Source organism: Oryza sativa, chromosome 3 (genome assembly GCF_034140825.1).
Source record: "Oryza sativa Japonica Group chromosome 3, ASM3414082v1".
NCBI classification, from domain to species: domain Eukaryota; kingdom Viridiplantae; phylum Streptophyta; class Magnoliopsida; order Poales; family Poaceae; genus Oryza; species Oryza sativa.
In genome coordinates this window covers 10,545,619-10,559,718 of record NC_089037.1, presented here as the reverse complement: position 1 = coordinate 10,559,718, position 14,100 = coordinate 10,545,619, and the positions used below count along the sequence as shown (strand labels likewise).

Below are 14,100 nucleotides of genomic sequence, written 5' to 3'. Positions count from 1 at the left end.
ACATGCCCTTAGGTTGCTCTGCTCCCCGGCCGGCCAGCCGATGACCGAATCGCGAGTGTACGGAACAATTTATCGCGGGAGCTGGAAGCACGGGTGCGAGTGTACGGGGCAAATTCTCTACTCGATCGCTCTGTACGTGCGTATCAGTACGACAAAATTCTTCTCAAAACATTTTTATTTTATAAGTTACTCCCATGTACCAGATGCATGTTGCCTTGCAATTCTGCAAAGCGAAATGAGAGGAGTTTGGTGGTGGCGGTGTTTGCTCTGAAATATGTAAAGACGAGAGCAATTTTAATTTTATTTTTTTCAAATAAAAAAACGAAGCCAGACTCTGCTGGTGTTACAAGACCAACCTTTCCCCAAAAAAGTAGAGATTGTGTGTACATTGTAGCTCGTTGTGGTATAATAATTGTTGTCATATCGTTTTTTTCGTTTTCCTTTTAATAATTATAGGTTGTGTGCATCTTAGTTATATGAGAGGTTTTAAGGTGTTTGCATTTAAAAAAGGTAAAGATTCAACGCTCCACAATAAAAAGCCTGTTTGGCACAGCTTCAGGTGGAGCTGGAGCTCAGCCAAACAATTTCAACTACACCAAAATTGGGAGTGGAGCTGGGTGAAGCTCTCTTACAAAATGAGCTAGAGTTGTGGCCCAACTCCTGAAGCTAAATTTAGGAGTTGGTGCTGTACCAAACAGGCCGAAAAGGTACCACTAAAAAGGTATTTAAATATTGGCATAAGTACTTAGGTAGTAAGGGTAAAAAGATAATTTTCTAGGAGATAGAGAAGAGTATAATTGTCTTAATTATTAGTTATAGATACCACATCGTTACTGGTAGTTATCATCTACATGACGTTATTTGCGTGTTCTTTTTGAGATTTACATTTTTTTTCTTAAGAATAGATTCACACAGTAATCGTTATTATGTTATTTACATGTTTTTTAGAATTCACTAATTAAAAAAATATGTCTTAGGGAATTAAATAACTTAAATTAATCATATCATCTTGGTGTATTGGTTGGAATTCAATAGAGTTTCTTTTATTATTATTATTTTAAAAAAAAAACTTCTCCACAAGAATGGCGGTTATCTAGGTTATATGCATATGTGCTAGTGGAGGATATGTTCTTGGTTGGACTAACCACTATACAATGATTTCTAAAAGGTTCCATCAGACGTATTAAACGTATTAAATTTGGGCTTTGCTTCAATGAAAAACACGAGGGAGGCAACAGGCAAGCGTATATATACTGTGCTGGAAAAGCATACGAACAACTTCGAGGAAATACCCGCGCTTTCACGTACAAAAGCCAGTTTTCTCAGCATCGGAAAGCATAAAGACTTACGCTAAAACTAACAAAAGGTCATCAATTAGAAATGGAATACTACCATTTGGCCCGGTCCCAATAGAACATTTCTTCGCGATAATGCAGTGCTCTGTTGCGTCGACCCTGCCGCGCTGCATCGTCGGCGTCGTCTTTTCTCGGCATCATGTCGTTGTTTATCGGCATGCGCGGACAGCCGCTTGGTAGCTTTCTTAAGCTCGCTGAAGCTTTCGTCAGTCGCCAATGGGAGTATATATTCCCCAATCCCCCACTATATGTAAGTTTATTTCGATCTCAATTGTCGCACACCCGTTTTGATTTGCATGTACATTTACACATGGTTTTATTCGGTTTCCTCAGCGGAACCGAATTCCTCCCCCCTTTCTGTTACTACAATGTTTAATATTGCATTCTATTTTCCCCTGACAAAAGAATACTGTACATTCTTTATTTTTTTCTCGAAGGACCAGCTTAGGCGGCTGGCATTCCATTTATCTTAGAAGGAACAAATACGATTTTGCCAAAACGGCGGTATGAAAAAGAAAAAAAATACATCAACTGCAGCAAACAGGCTTACCGTTATTGTACAAGTCACTCTAAGACGATATTCTCGTTAAATCCTTGGCGCCTCCCATGCTCCAAACCCTTATCTCATCCAAAATGAGGTTGCATACTTGTTGTATAGATGATTCACTTTACATTGTTTCATTCCATTCCATCTCCCCTCCTGATGAAGAAATGAATACTCATGTCCATTGAGTTAGTTTGCGTATATAGCATCACCTGATGAACATGACTGAATGAAATGGCATTTCTTTCTAGCTGCACGTTGCCACCTTGTTTATACCGATACTAGCCTAATGCTAGCACTGGTACTACTCGTGGACTGCACCCATTCGACGTCTCCAAACACTCGCTTGTATTTTACTCCACATCAGGGCTCAGGAGTGGTGGCAAGGGGGGTTGAGCAGATAGATCGATAACGATGAAGCACATGACACCCCTCGGCCCAAATGGAGGCTTTGAGCCAAGTAATAAGAAGTCACCGCCGCAAGTTGGAGCGATTCCTCAACGCTCGTGTGAAACGCGACGCCCTGACTGGTCGCCTCTCCCGCTCTATCTGCGACGACGACTCTGCATGCGCCCAACTGGCAAAAATCTCTCCCTCCAGATCAGCCCCCCCCAATTCAGCAAGTCTTTCTTCAGATCAGTATCTGATCATTGAATTTTACTTCTCTTGCCTAATTCAGTACTGTACTCTCTTGGGTTGTTGGGCATTGCGTGTTGAGTATGTCCCTGGCTAGCTGTAAACCTGTAACGACGGGTGTGGCTTCAAATTTTAAGCCAAAAAAAATCACACCTTTTGTCCAAAGTTTCTATTCTGTCGACTGGCTTTTCAGTTTTGAACTCGGTGATGTGGAATCTGTTGTGCAAAATGTTTTTTCCCTGATATTGCTATCAACGAGACAACGAGTGGTGGACCACAAGTAACTCTCGGCTACTGTTCATAGAGTATGATTTTGTACTTGATCAATCGTACTTTCCAGGGTTTTATTTAACCTTCACTTTGGACCATGGCGATTATTCAAGCAAGTAGCAAAGCATCCATGGACAGTGACACGAAACAACCAATGAGATGACCAGGCAAGATGTTAATGCAACACGAAAGGGGGCCAATGCTCAGTTGCACAAGTCCAATTAACACATTGAATCAAGAGATTAACAAAATGGGATGAAGCTGAGTACACTTGCGTTGCGTCACATTAACAAATCCTTTTTAGTTGTGTTCTAAACTATCGCATTCATCTAGAGGGAGAAGAAGAGTCAAAGGCCAATTAGGTTTCTGGAGGTGGTGACGCCGCCGTCGACGACGAGGTTGTGGCCGGAAATGTATCTGGAGTCGTCGCTGGCGAGGAAGAGCGCCGCCTCGGCGATGTCCCTGGGTCTCAGCGTCGCGCCCTTGAGCGTGGCGAGGCCCCTGACCACCTCCTCCATCTTCTCCACCTCCTGGTCGCTGGGCACGGCGATGTCGAGGTCGATGTCGGCGTCGGCGTCGTCGGCGGTGGAGGCGTCGTGGCCCTGGCGCCAGGCGTTGATGAGCATCGGGGTGGCGACGCCGAAGGGGGAGATGCAGTTGACGCGGATGCCGTGGGCGCCGAGCTCGCAGGCGGCGTTCTTGGTGAGCCCCACGATGGCGTGCTTGGAGGCGGTGTAGGCGTGCGGGCCGAGGCCGCCGAGCACGCCGGCGACGCTGGCGACGGAGATGATGCTGCCGGCGCGGCGCTGGGTCATGGCGAGCGCCGCGTGCTTCATGCCGAGCGCGGCGCCCAGCGCGTTGACGCGGAGCACGCGGTCGAACTCCCCGGCGTCGAACGACAGGATGCTCTTGGCGGCGCGCGTCTGGCGGCCCAGCACCCCGGCGTTGTTGCACAGCACGTCCAACCGCCCGTACCGCGCCACGGCGCGCTCGACGGCGCGCTCCACGTCCTCCTCCACCGACACGTCGCACCGCACGAACCCGACGTGCGGCCCCAGCGCCGCCGCCAGCGCCTCGCCCGCCGCGTCGTCGATGTCCGCGATCACCACCTTGGCCCCGTGCTTCACGAACAGCCTCACGATCGCCTCCCCGATCCCCCTCGCCCCGCCGGTGACAATGGCCACCTTCCCTTCCAGCCTGCACGCCAAAATTCCAACCACCATTAACAAACAGCTCCAAGAAAACGACGAGACGAACAACACAACAGCGCCATGAGTAATTTGTAGTAGTAGTAGCCTACCTCTTGGGCATGGGAGTGGGGGCGCCATTGGGGGAGTCCCAGGCGTGGAGCGACGGCGCCATGGACGGCTGGTGCGCCTTGTCAGGGAGGAGGTCGAGTGCGGCGGCAGGCATGGCGAGATCCTGGGCGTAGGAGGCGAGGGTAGTGTGCATGTACGACCCTGTCCTAGCAAGTGATAGTGTGTGCGCCTCTGCAGGGGAGACCGGACACCGCCTTATATAGCCCGTTGGGGCGCGCAGCCGCGCACGGCTTCCCTCCCCCGTCGAAAGCGACACTGCGTTTTCTGACCACAATTCCGTCGACGTGTTTGGCTCAGCTGCCGCGCGGGTGCGCGCGCGTGAGCATTCGTGGAACGCGACTGTGCGAGGCAGCAGCGAGGCAGGGAGTTGTCTCGGCTTCGTGACGGGTAGACCGAGTGGCGCGGCACATGGTTGGAGCCGGTCGAGTTGACCGCCACGGGTGCGCGGTTTTTTGTTTCGGTCAGGATCCGGGACCTTGACGCTGAAAAAGAGTTCACTCTCTAGTAAGCCTATAAAATTCATGAAAAAATCATTTTAAAAAAGTCCAGTCAATTTAATTTCGAAACAATTGAAAAAACAACATGCACTACAAATGGGTCGTTTTTTTTTTCTGTTGTTCCTTGGCATGCACATTTCGAAATGTTTTTTGCGTGGATATGGGTCGGTCGGAACGGGCATGCCTTAGACTGAACTTTAGGATTGAACCGGTGTGGTCGTGTGGAAGATTGAGGCAGAGCGGATCAAGATCTTTTTTGGAATTTTTGTTTGGGACGTGCAGCTGCAGGAGAGGTAGGCTTGGTCAACCTCACTGTAAGACTCGAGAGGCGTTGTTGGCGTTTCAACTTGGCTCCCACGATTTCCAGCGGTAGTGGTTGCCGATCGGAGGCGAGTTCCAACTCTTTCAACCTAAATATAGGCAGGTAGATTTGTTCCCAAGTGAGGGATTAATTAGTTGGAGTATTAATAGAATCCGGAGTGTGATTGCTGTAACACCATCCTAATTGCTTCACGGAACAAATCAGCTTCATGCCTTTTACCAAGTTGTCACCAAACAAGTACTACGTGCCTAGGTCGATCTGACCGTGCTTTTTTCCTTGCCCAATTGGATTTCGTGCTTAAGGTAGAGTTTGAATCAGCTACTTATTTTTTATGGACACGCTTGCAGAATTAATAAATAGAGCTTCAGAGACTTACTCTTCCATTCTAAAATAAGTTAATTTCTAGATTTTAAAGTTTATCACAAAACAAGTTTATTTCTATGTTCTTTTGGGTTCATAAATCAATAAATTTTATCCCTTCAATATTCCTTAACTACTCACACACCAATATATTTTTCTATTAATGAGAGATATTTTGGACTTTTATCATTGCTGCTAGGAACCTTAACGTTTGACTTGTAAAGAATCCCCACAAAATTTAAATTTTAAAACATAATTTTCTACTCTCTTTATTTTAAAAAGAATCAAATTATAGGGAAGAATCTGGATACACATTGATTCTTTTTGGACAGAGTGAGTAGTTAATTCTAGGTATTTCAACATAGTTTTCTTTTCCGCTTTTAAGTAGTTAATCATAGATATATAAAAGTTTTACTAATAAATTATTTCTTAGTCACTAAAATAAACCATTTTGGTATATAATTAGCTATTGGCCAACCAATAGGACTGTGATTATTTTTAGAGAAAAAAATCTAAGAAATATCATTCACAAGTGCCCAATTCCAAGAAATACTATCGATAAGTGTGAGTTCCATGAAATGTCATTACCGTTTCCGTCTATCCGCGCCGTTAAATACATTGTTTATCCTATAGCACTTAACGGATGGTTGCTAACAGAACTCTAATGGTGACGGTATTTTTGGGATAAAGTCGCTTGCACGATGGCATTTCATGGAACTCACACTTGTCAATAATATTTTTTGAAATTGGGCGCCTGTTAATAGTATTTCTTGGATTTTCTTTTATTTTTAAGATACGAGGAATTGATTTATTTTAGGATAGAGTTAAATACTCCCTAGAAGCTTTTAGAGTGAATCTTTTTTAATCTTTCTGTCAGGCAGTCTTGTCTATTAAAGTGTAAAAGTTTTATTCTAGATTTATTTGTCGTTGCTGTCATATCTAGTTGGGGGGTATAGGAGTAAGTCGCAGGAAAAAAATGCATTCCCCTGAATATAACCGTGGACGACCACGTTTAATATATATGATTAATTTTGGATGGCTACCAGACTTCGTTAGTGTGGCTGCTTTTCACGCTGTCTTTTGTCCTGATTTTTGCCAAAGCTTTGTTATAGTATAAACTACTCCACTAATTAAGGATATGGTATTGTAGCCTTTCATTTTTGTTATGCTGCATCACCCTGCATCTCTCAAATATATAAACAACCAACCAATTAATCACATCACCTTTTCTGTCCCAAATTGAGTACAAATAATTGATCATACAGGTACCTCAATTAGCATTGGACGCTGTGCTTTTAAGACCTAACAGTGCCATCATACTGTATCTCTCAAGGGAAAAAAAATAGTGCCATCACATCGGGCATAAGCATATGACCGTCAGACCGTGGGATTAGACACGGAGGCGATTCAGCTGCAAATGTGTGAAGATGATAGAGTGCTTATGAAGGTTGCATGTGGTAGGCTTAAGACAACGGTCATACAACTCTTTGCAAACTATGGATGGAGATTCACAAATAGACTTGAATAAATGTGCTCTTCTTATTTTAGTTTGATCTTTTATTTTGTTGGGTGTGTTTAGTTCATTTGAACTACACTCAGTGTTTGGATGTTATTTTTGTAATAATTAGTTGTAGCTTTGATGAGCAAAGCCCGGAATGTTTTATTCCGTTATCTAAAAAAAGACACAGAGGCGATATTGAAATGTACCATTGATCTGTTTACTTTTCTTTGGTGCTGGTGCATGATATTTCAGTACTTTCGATCCGTTCTATAATATTTACGTTTTATTAATGTTATAATTAAACAATTAGAATTTTAAATATAGATACCTTTAAAATATTGTTTCTGAAGACACTATAATATGATATACAGATCAATCTTAAAACTACTTTATAAAATTAAATATTTACATATTTTTCTATATAATAAAATATATAGTAAAAATATGTTCTGAAAACCGTGTCATTATCTGAAATATCAATATCTACTATTATAAAAATTGAAGATGTTTTTACCGGTATTTGGTACGTCATTCGTATTTGAGTCGGGTTTTAAGTTCGTTTGTTTTTTAAAATATAGATCCGTGTTTGAGTTATATTTTAAGCTTGTTACCTTTTGGAAGTATAAAAGGAGTTTTATGAGAAATATATTTTAAAAACTCGCATGCTAACTTCAGATGAAAGATGGACTCCTAATTGCAGCTCATGATTTTCTGAAAAATAAATATCCAAGTCAATTCCCACAATAAATTTTACCCTAGCTAAACTGTATAACAATAATAAAATTAAAATAGCATTTACCCGTTGCAACGCACGGGTATTTTTTCTAGTAATTATAAAACCAAAGAAAGTAGTTTAAACTTTGTAAGTGGAGTCCACTAGTATATGTTTACTTTTCAAAGATAATATCCATATATGCATATTTTAACGTTGTGTGAACGCATGCATGGTGATAGAGTCTAGGGATGGTAGTGGGTCGGGTCGGGCATGGGTAGAGCAAAACCATGCCCGACCCGATGCCCGACATTGCCCGCTCAAACCCTACCCACTAGAGTTAGCGGGCAAAACTCCGTGCCCGTACCCATGTCTGGCGGGTGCGGGTATGTCTGACGGGTACCCAATGGATCTCGCATGAATAATAACTTGAAAGATATGTAATTTAACAAAGAGAAATAAAATTAATAATTTACCAAATTATTGGTTATCAACAATAATTTGAATTACATCACAACTTAGTATCAGTTAGCATCACAAATGAACCGAGAGAAATGGTATAAGAATTAAGAAATGAGTCAAAATTAGCTAATACATATGTATCAGGTCGGGCATGGATTACCCACGGGTAAAAAAATGAAACCCGCCTATTGCCCATAACGTCTTCGGGTCTCGGACGGACGTGCCCATGGATAAAAAATCATTACCACGCCCATGCTTATCGGGTACCCGAACCCATGGGTAAAATTGCCATCCCTAATAGAGTCTCCAATAAAGGGAACATGCACGAACCAGATTTCGTGAAGAAAATACTCCCTGTGTGAGGCTGAGCGTGTCTCCAGTCACACAACAAGTTTGGGGGTTTTTCTCAACTTATCTATTATATACTAAAAATCCATTAAACTTCCTACAAACGCTCTTAAGCCGCCACGTGGGATTCCTACAAACGCTTCTAAGCTGCCACTTGGCGTTCTAATACATTAGAAACATCTAACCCTTGATTTTCATTTAAAGATTTTCATTTAAATTTGTAGGTCTATTATTTTAATTATTTTAGACCATTAGATTAGATTAAATTAAAAACAGAATTAATCCCTCCCTGACGTGTACGTGTATCTCGCACGTACGTACATACTTGATTCCTCTTTTTCCTCCCCATTCAAAACGCTCTCAAAGCCGTCACGTGGGATCCTTCCTACAAATGCTTCTATGCGCGTTCTAATACATTAGAAACATCTAACCCTTAATTTTTATTTAAATTTATAGGTCTATTATTTTATACCATTAGATTAGATTAGATTAAAAACAGAATTAATCCATCCTGACGTGTACGTGTATCTCGCACGTACGTACATACTTGATTCTCTTTTTCCTCCCTCCCCCCCCAATTCACCTCTTTTTTTATTTTTTTTACTAGATATACCGCCAAAATATATTTATATCACCTCCAATTTCTACACTATTGATTTTTGATCATATGTTTTATCCTAAGCCGCTACGTGGCACTCATACAAACACTCATAAACCGCCACGTGTCACTTTCTAATCTAGCCGTCGATTTTCACTGAAATTGGTGGACCCACTATTTTAGACCATTAAATTAGATCTATTTAAAAAAGTCTCAGCTTCATAGAAATTATTTACTAAAAAAATAACGTACATGTTATCTAAAAAAACCAAACAGACATCCTGACGTAGCAAGATGAAAAAGCCAAAAAAAACCATATGTACGCTGTAAGAACAATACGGTCTTTAAAATAGCATTTCCTATATTCTACATAAAATTTATTACTCCACAAATATGTACGGTTAATATAAAAGTACCAAATCAGCTATCTTTAAATGCTCATCTTTTAAATTATTTTTCAAAAATATATCTAACTTATAATCCTTTGTATTTTTTAATTAAATAAAATACTGATCACTTATAATAGTTATATGGAACTGCTAAATTCATTACGACACATGGTGCCGACATATAATAGTCCATAAAACTTCCTACAAACGTTCATAAGCCGCCACGTGGCACTTTCTAATCTAACCGTCAATTTTCACTTAAATTGGTGTACCCGCTATTTTAAACCATTAGATTAGATCAGCTTCATCAAAATTATTTACCAGAATCAATAACGTACATGTTCTCCTAAAAAAACCAAACAGACATCCTTACGTAAAAAGATAAAAAAGCCAAAAAAAACCATATGTACGCTGTAAGAACAATATGGTCTTTAAAATAGGATTTCCCATATTATAAAATAAAATTTATTACTCCACAAATATGCACCGTTAAACTAGATTATTAATATAAAGTACCAAATCAGCTGTCTTTAAGTGCTCATCTTTTAAATTATTTTTCCAATATATATCTAACTTATAATCCTTTATATTTTTTTAATTAAATAAAATACTAATCACTTATAATAGTTATATGGAACTGCTAAATTCATCACGACATATGGTGCCGACATATAATATGTAATGTCATAATTATTTTTCAAATAATTTAGCTAACATATAATAATTAATGTCATGATCATTTTTAAAATAATTTCACTTGGTGTCAAATTTGCTTGACAAATATATAACACTAATTCATATCTACATGAAGAAAAAGTGAAACAACATTGTGGTTTACAATTAGATTTGATTTAATTTTAATTTATGTGAGATTAAGATTATCTTTTCTTAAAAAAATTTAGAACTATTTGATTGGAATTTCCAGGCAGAGATCTTGCTATAATACGACCCCTTAATCCATCACGAGAATTATGGTCATATATAGTTTTTCTTTCGAAATTGGTTTGGTAACAAATGAACAATCATGTGCATTAAACTATTCATCATATATGTTTTATCGTTTAGAAATTCTAATATATCGAACATAATTGATGATGTATGTCATACACCCCACTGAAGTGACTATAAGTGTACTCCAACAAATTAGTTACTTTAAATGATTTTGGGAAATATATTCTTAGTAAAGATGTCACATGTAACTATGAACAATACATGATGAAAATAAACCGGACGCTAAACAATATATCTTAGTCAAAATATAAAGAATGATATGGTACTCGAAGATTGTCACGGTCATATGTCAGTATAGCTATATTTTTTTATTAACCTCGCTCATTTTGAAAGATAGTATTGTATCTACACAGTAAAAAAAATAAGCATTACCGATTAATACCATAAACAATTTTGTCTACACAAAACTTTTTAAAAAAATCATTCGAAAAATATTTTCATCACCTACATTCCCTCTTTTTTTTCCTTAAAGGGCACCAAGCATGCTATGCTAGCACAAGTATAGCAAGGGTCATACATATGGATGAGTTGAAGCCGCCCCAGCAGAAGACCACTATTGACAATAATGCTTTACTTTGTAATTACTGATGCTATTATCTATGAGGGTGCTGATAGTGAACTAGAAATTGAAATTATGCTTCATGCTGATATTGCAGCGCATGACTATGTCGACTTAGAACCTATGTTTAAAGGTAGTGGAGAAATAAAGCCTCGACGGATATGGTTGGCTTCACTTATTAAAGGGGACATTCATATCTGATTTTAACTGTCGTCAAAATTACAAAAAAAAACCTTACAAATTATAAGAAAAAAAACAAATGATCGTCGGTTTGCTTAAATTATTTATAAAAAATAAGAAAAATAAAGTCCCCAAACCTCGTCCTCCCCGGCACATGCACACAACATTGCCGGTCCCCTTCAACCTTGGCTCACGCTCTCCGCTCTCCATTCCTCCCCCTTCCTACTTTTTAGCTATCAAACCACACTATGAATAATACTGAAAAGACCATATTTTTAAGATATACCTCGAATTTCCAATCTAATTGTTGCTATATTAAATAATTAAACCAACAATTCCTTATCCATAATGTCAATAGGGATTGAATTAAATCAATTAGAGAGAATCTAATAAATTTGTAAAAAAAAATTGGAACGACAATTGTATGTTCCATTGCCATAACCATGTTTAGTATTATGAGTTTCTCATATATTATTGCATATATAAGACATACTAAGGCAGCATGATGTAGAAGTACTTAGTTGGTTAAAAGAGTTATATATATGCTACTATCAGCTTTAAATTTAGGACTCACATTGACTAGGTATTGTTTTTAAAAGAACACTATAAATGACATATATAATAGGGAAACGAGGCGTACAATATATATGTCTCTTATGTATTTATTGACTCAAAGAAAATAACGAAGATCATTGATAATTGCTTATAGTAATGAATTAAATATTATATAGTTCAAATCTTATAAATATCTTGTAAAAAATTATCTAAGCAATATCGATGAAGAAAATTTATAAAGAAATAGTACTTTAATTTCAAGCGTAGCAGGTGTCATTCGATTAATATTCTACCTTACATGTTACTCAAGCGTAATCTACTTTACATGCCCGCGCAAATGCGTGGGCTACCTTCCTAGTTAAATTATTAAATGTCGTGGGCTCCTTTAACCTGTTGTTCGAATTTCTTTTTTATATTCCAATGTGCCCTTGGATACAATAAACCAATACTAGTTCAGTAGAATGTTGTCCTTCAATTATTGTTTTCAATGCAAGTTTTAGATACGAAAATGCCAGTCAAGTTTGTCGTAATAAATGATTTCATAATCATAAAATTGTAAAGATTTTCCCCTGGTTTATGCAACATAATTTTGTGATGGAAGCCGCAGTACCGTATCTTTGTTGATTCTGAAAGGTAAACGGCAACTCTCTCTTTCTTTTGGTGACAAAAGATTGTATGAATGAAATCTCTGATCAGTTAAGCGGATAGTGTTTCTTCAAAAAAATAAAAGTTAAGCGGATAGTCTTCGTTGAAAAAAATTTTAAAAAAACATGAAACGAACGAACTAGTCAAGCCCATAGCAATCCGTAGTGTTAACTTCTCCGAAAGTCAATTATGAAAAGGCTACGCTCGTAGGAGCCACGAAGCCTCCTCCTCTTCTCCTGGATTTGCCTTTCTTTGGGTCCCCGAATGTCGACGACCTAAATAATTGACCAAACCATGGCTTCACCTAAACACTTTTGAACAAGCAAGCGATCGATCGATTTGGAATGGATTGTTCAGCCATCCATCTCTCTTGGTTTTGGTCCTAGTCGTTGTACTACAGCCGAAAGTAACGAGTAGTTCTCTTCCCTCTCCCTTGCGTATGCACTTACATATGTACTCTCTTTTACTTTCTTTTTAGGAGAAAAAAAAAGAAGATAAGGCATTTCGTCGTTGAATCTGTGCAGTCATCTCGGATTAAATTTGACGAAATACATCGTCAATACTATGTTTGGATATACACAAATTGTTGAGTAAATCTATAAGCCAAAGTTTTTCTTTAAATAAATCAAACAATAACATCCGGTCATGTTGATGCCAACGTTTGTACTCCGTACACAAATTGGCATCAACATTTAGTCATTATGCTCGGTACATTTTTACACATTTGTACTGTACGGAGTACAAATGTGTAAAAATGTGTCAAACATGCTAATGTTTTAGTGTACGGAGTATAATGACGTCATATTGATGCCAATTTGTTATTTATTTTTTTAAAAAAATATATAAAACAACATTTTTCAACACAAACTCTTGTCTTTTTCCTTCCGCTCCCTCCGTCCTAGAAAAACAAGTATTGGATGTAACACATTCTAATACTACAAATTTAGATATACTTCTGTACAGATTTATTGTACTAAGATATGTCACATCCAGTTCTAGAATTTTTTTTTTATGGAAGGAGTATATAGTAGTAGAGTTTTTTTCCCCTTGCAGGCTGTGTGCGTGGTATTGTTCTCCATGGACAAAGTATTTCAATTTTTAAAACGACTTGGCAGAGTGTGTTTTATTTCATAGTGTCCACATGGCAACTTCTGTGATACACTACAAAGCAGTACGTTGACTGTTTTCAGTCGACTTTCCGTCACCGATCGCAGCTGTATATTCGCTCGATCGGAATAAAAGGGAACTGGAATCGAGGTTAGTTAGGACCGGGGGTGTTGGCCGACGAATCTGCACTACTGATCTCCAATCTCCACTGACTTTTGTCTTAAACTAATCCTCTTCGTTCTCCTCTCACGGTCAGCATCAAGGCTAGCTAAGCTAAAAGCTACAGCCATGTTCTGAGGTTGCAACATGGCGATCAAGCTAGCTAGCTAGCTGCATCTAAGGAGATTATTACGACCGATATTAGCTAGCTAGGCAAGGCAAGGAGGAAAGCAATGCCGGCCGGTGGGTGGGAGCTCAAGGGTCAATGTCAGGAAATAATTGGTGCTCGAGATCGAGAGGACGAACAAAATCGACTAAACGGGGAGGTTTAACAGGTGATGAAGCAAGATCTCAGTAGGTGAAATTAGCTGTTTAAGCTATAGTAGCTAGCTAGCTAGGAACAGCGTGGGCGTGCCGCGTGCATATGCGTGCTGATCCGATGACCAAAGAACCAATAATCCGCGATGTGTGTGTGGTAGCCATGCATATGCATTGACATGTAAGAATGGTCAATAGTCATCTCTAATAGTCATCCATGTCTAACTGAAAAAAGGGCGGAGCTAAGAAACTA

At 39.2% G+C, this 14,100-nt stretch overlaps 1 protein-coding gene across 1 annotated transcript; it reads right to left on the bottom strand.

The window, feature by feature from the left end:
- Positions 1 to 2,984: 2,984 nt before the first annotated feature.
- On the bottom strand, positions 2,985 to 4,291 carry LOC4332559 (sex determination protein tasselseed-2). Its single transcript, XM_015773231.3, has 2 exons — positions 4,106 to 4,291; positions 2,985 to 4,002 (listed from the first exon to the last, which is right to left on the bottom strand). The coding sequence occupies exons 1-2, from the start codon at positions 4,255 to 4,257 to the stop codon at positions 3,153 to 3,155; spliced, it is 1,002 nt and encodes a 333-aa protein (XP_015628717.1). The 5' UTR covers positions 4,258 to 4,291; the 3' UTR covers positions 2,985 to 3,152.
- Positions 4,292 to 14,100: the final 9,809 nt, after the last annotated feature.

Bases quoted from the DNA above. Each gene is read 5' to 3' on its own strand.
- LOC4332559 (XM_015773231.3), bottom strand. From the start codon at position 4,257: ATGCACACTACCCTCGCCTCCTACGCCCAGGATCTCGCCATGCCTGCC. The intron at 4,003-4,105 runs GTAGGCTACTAC...TTTGGCGTGCAG, and splicing joins CCCACTCCCATGCCCAAGAG to GCTGGAAGGGAAGGTGGCCA.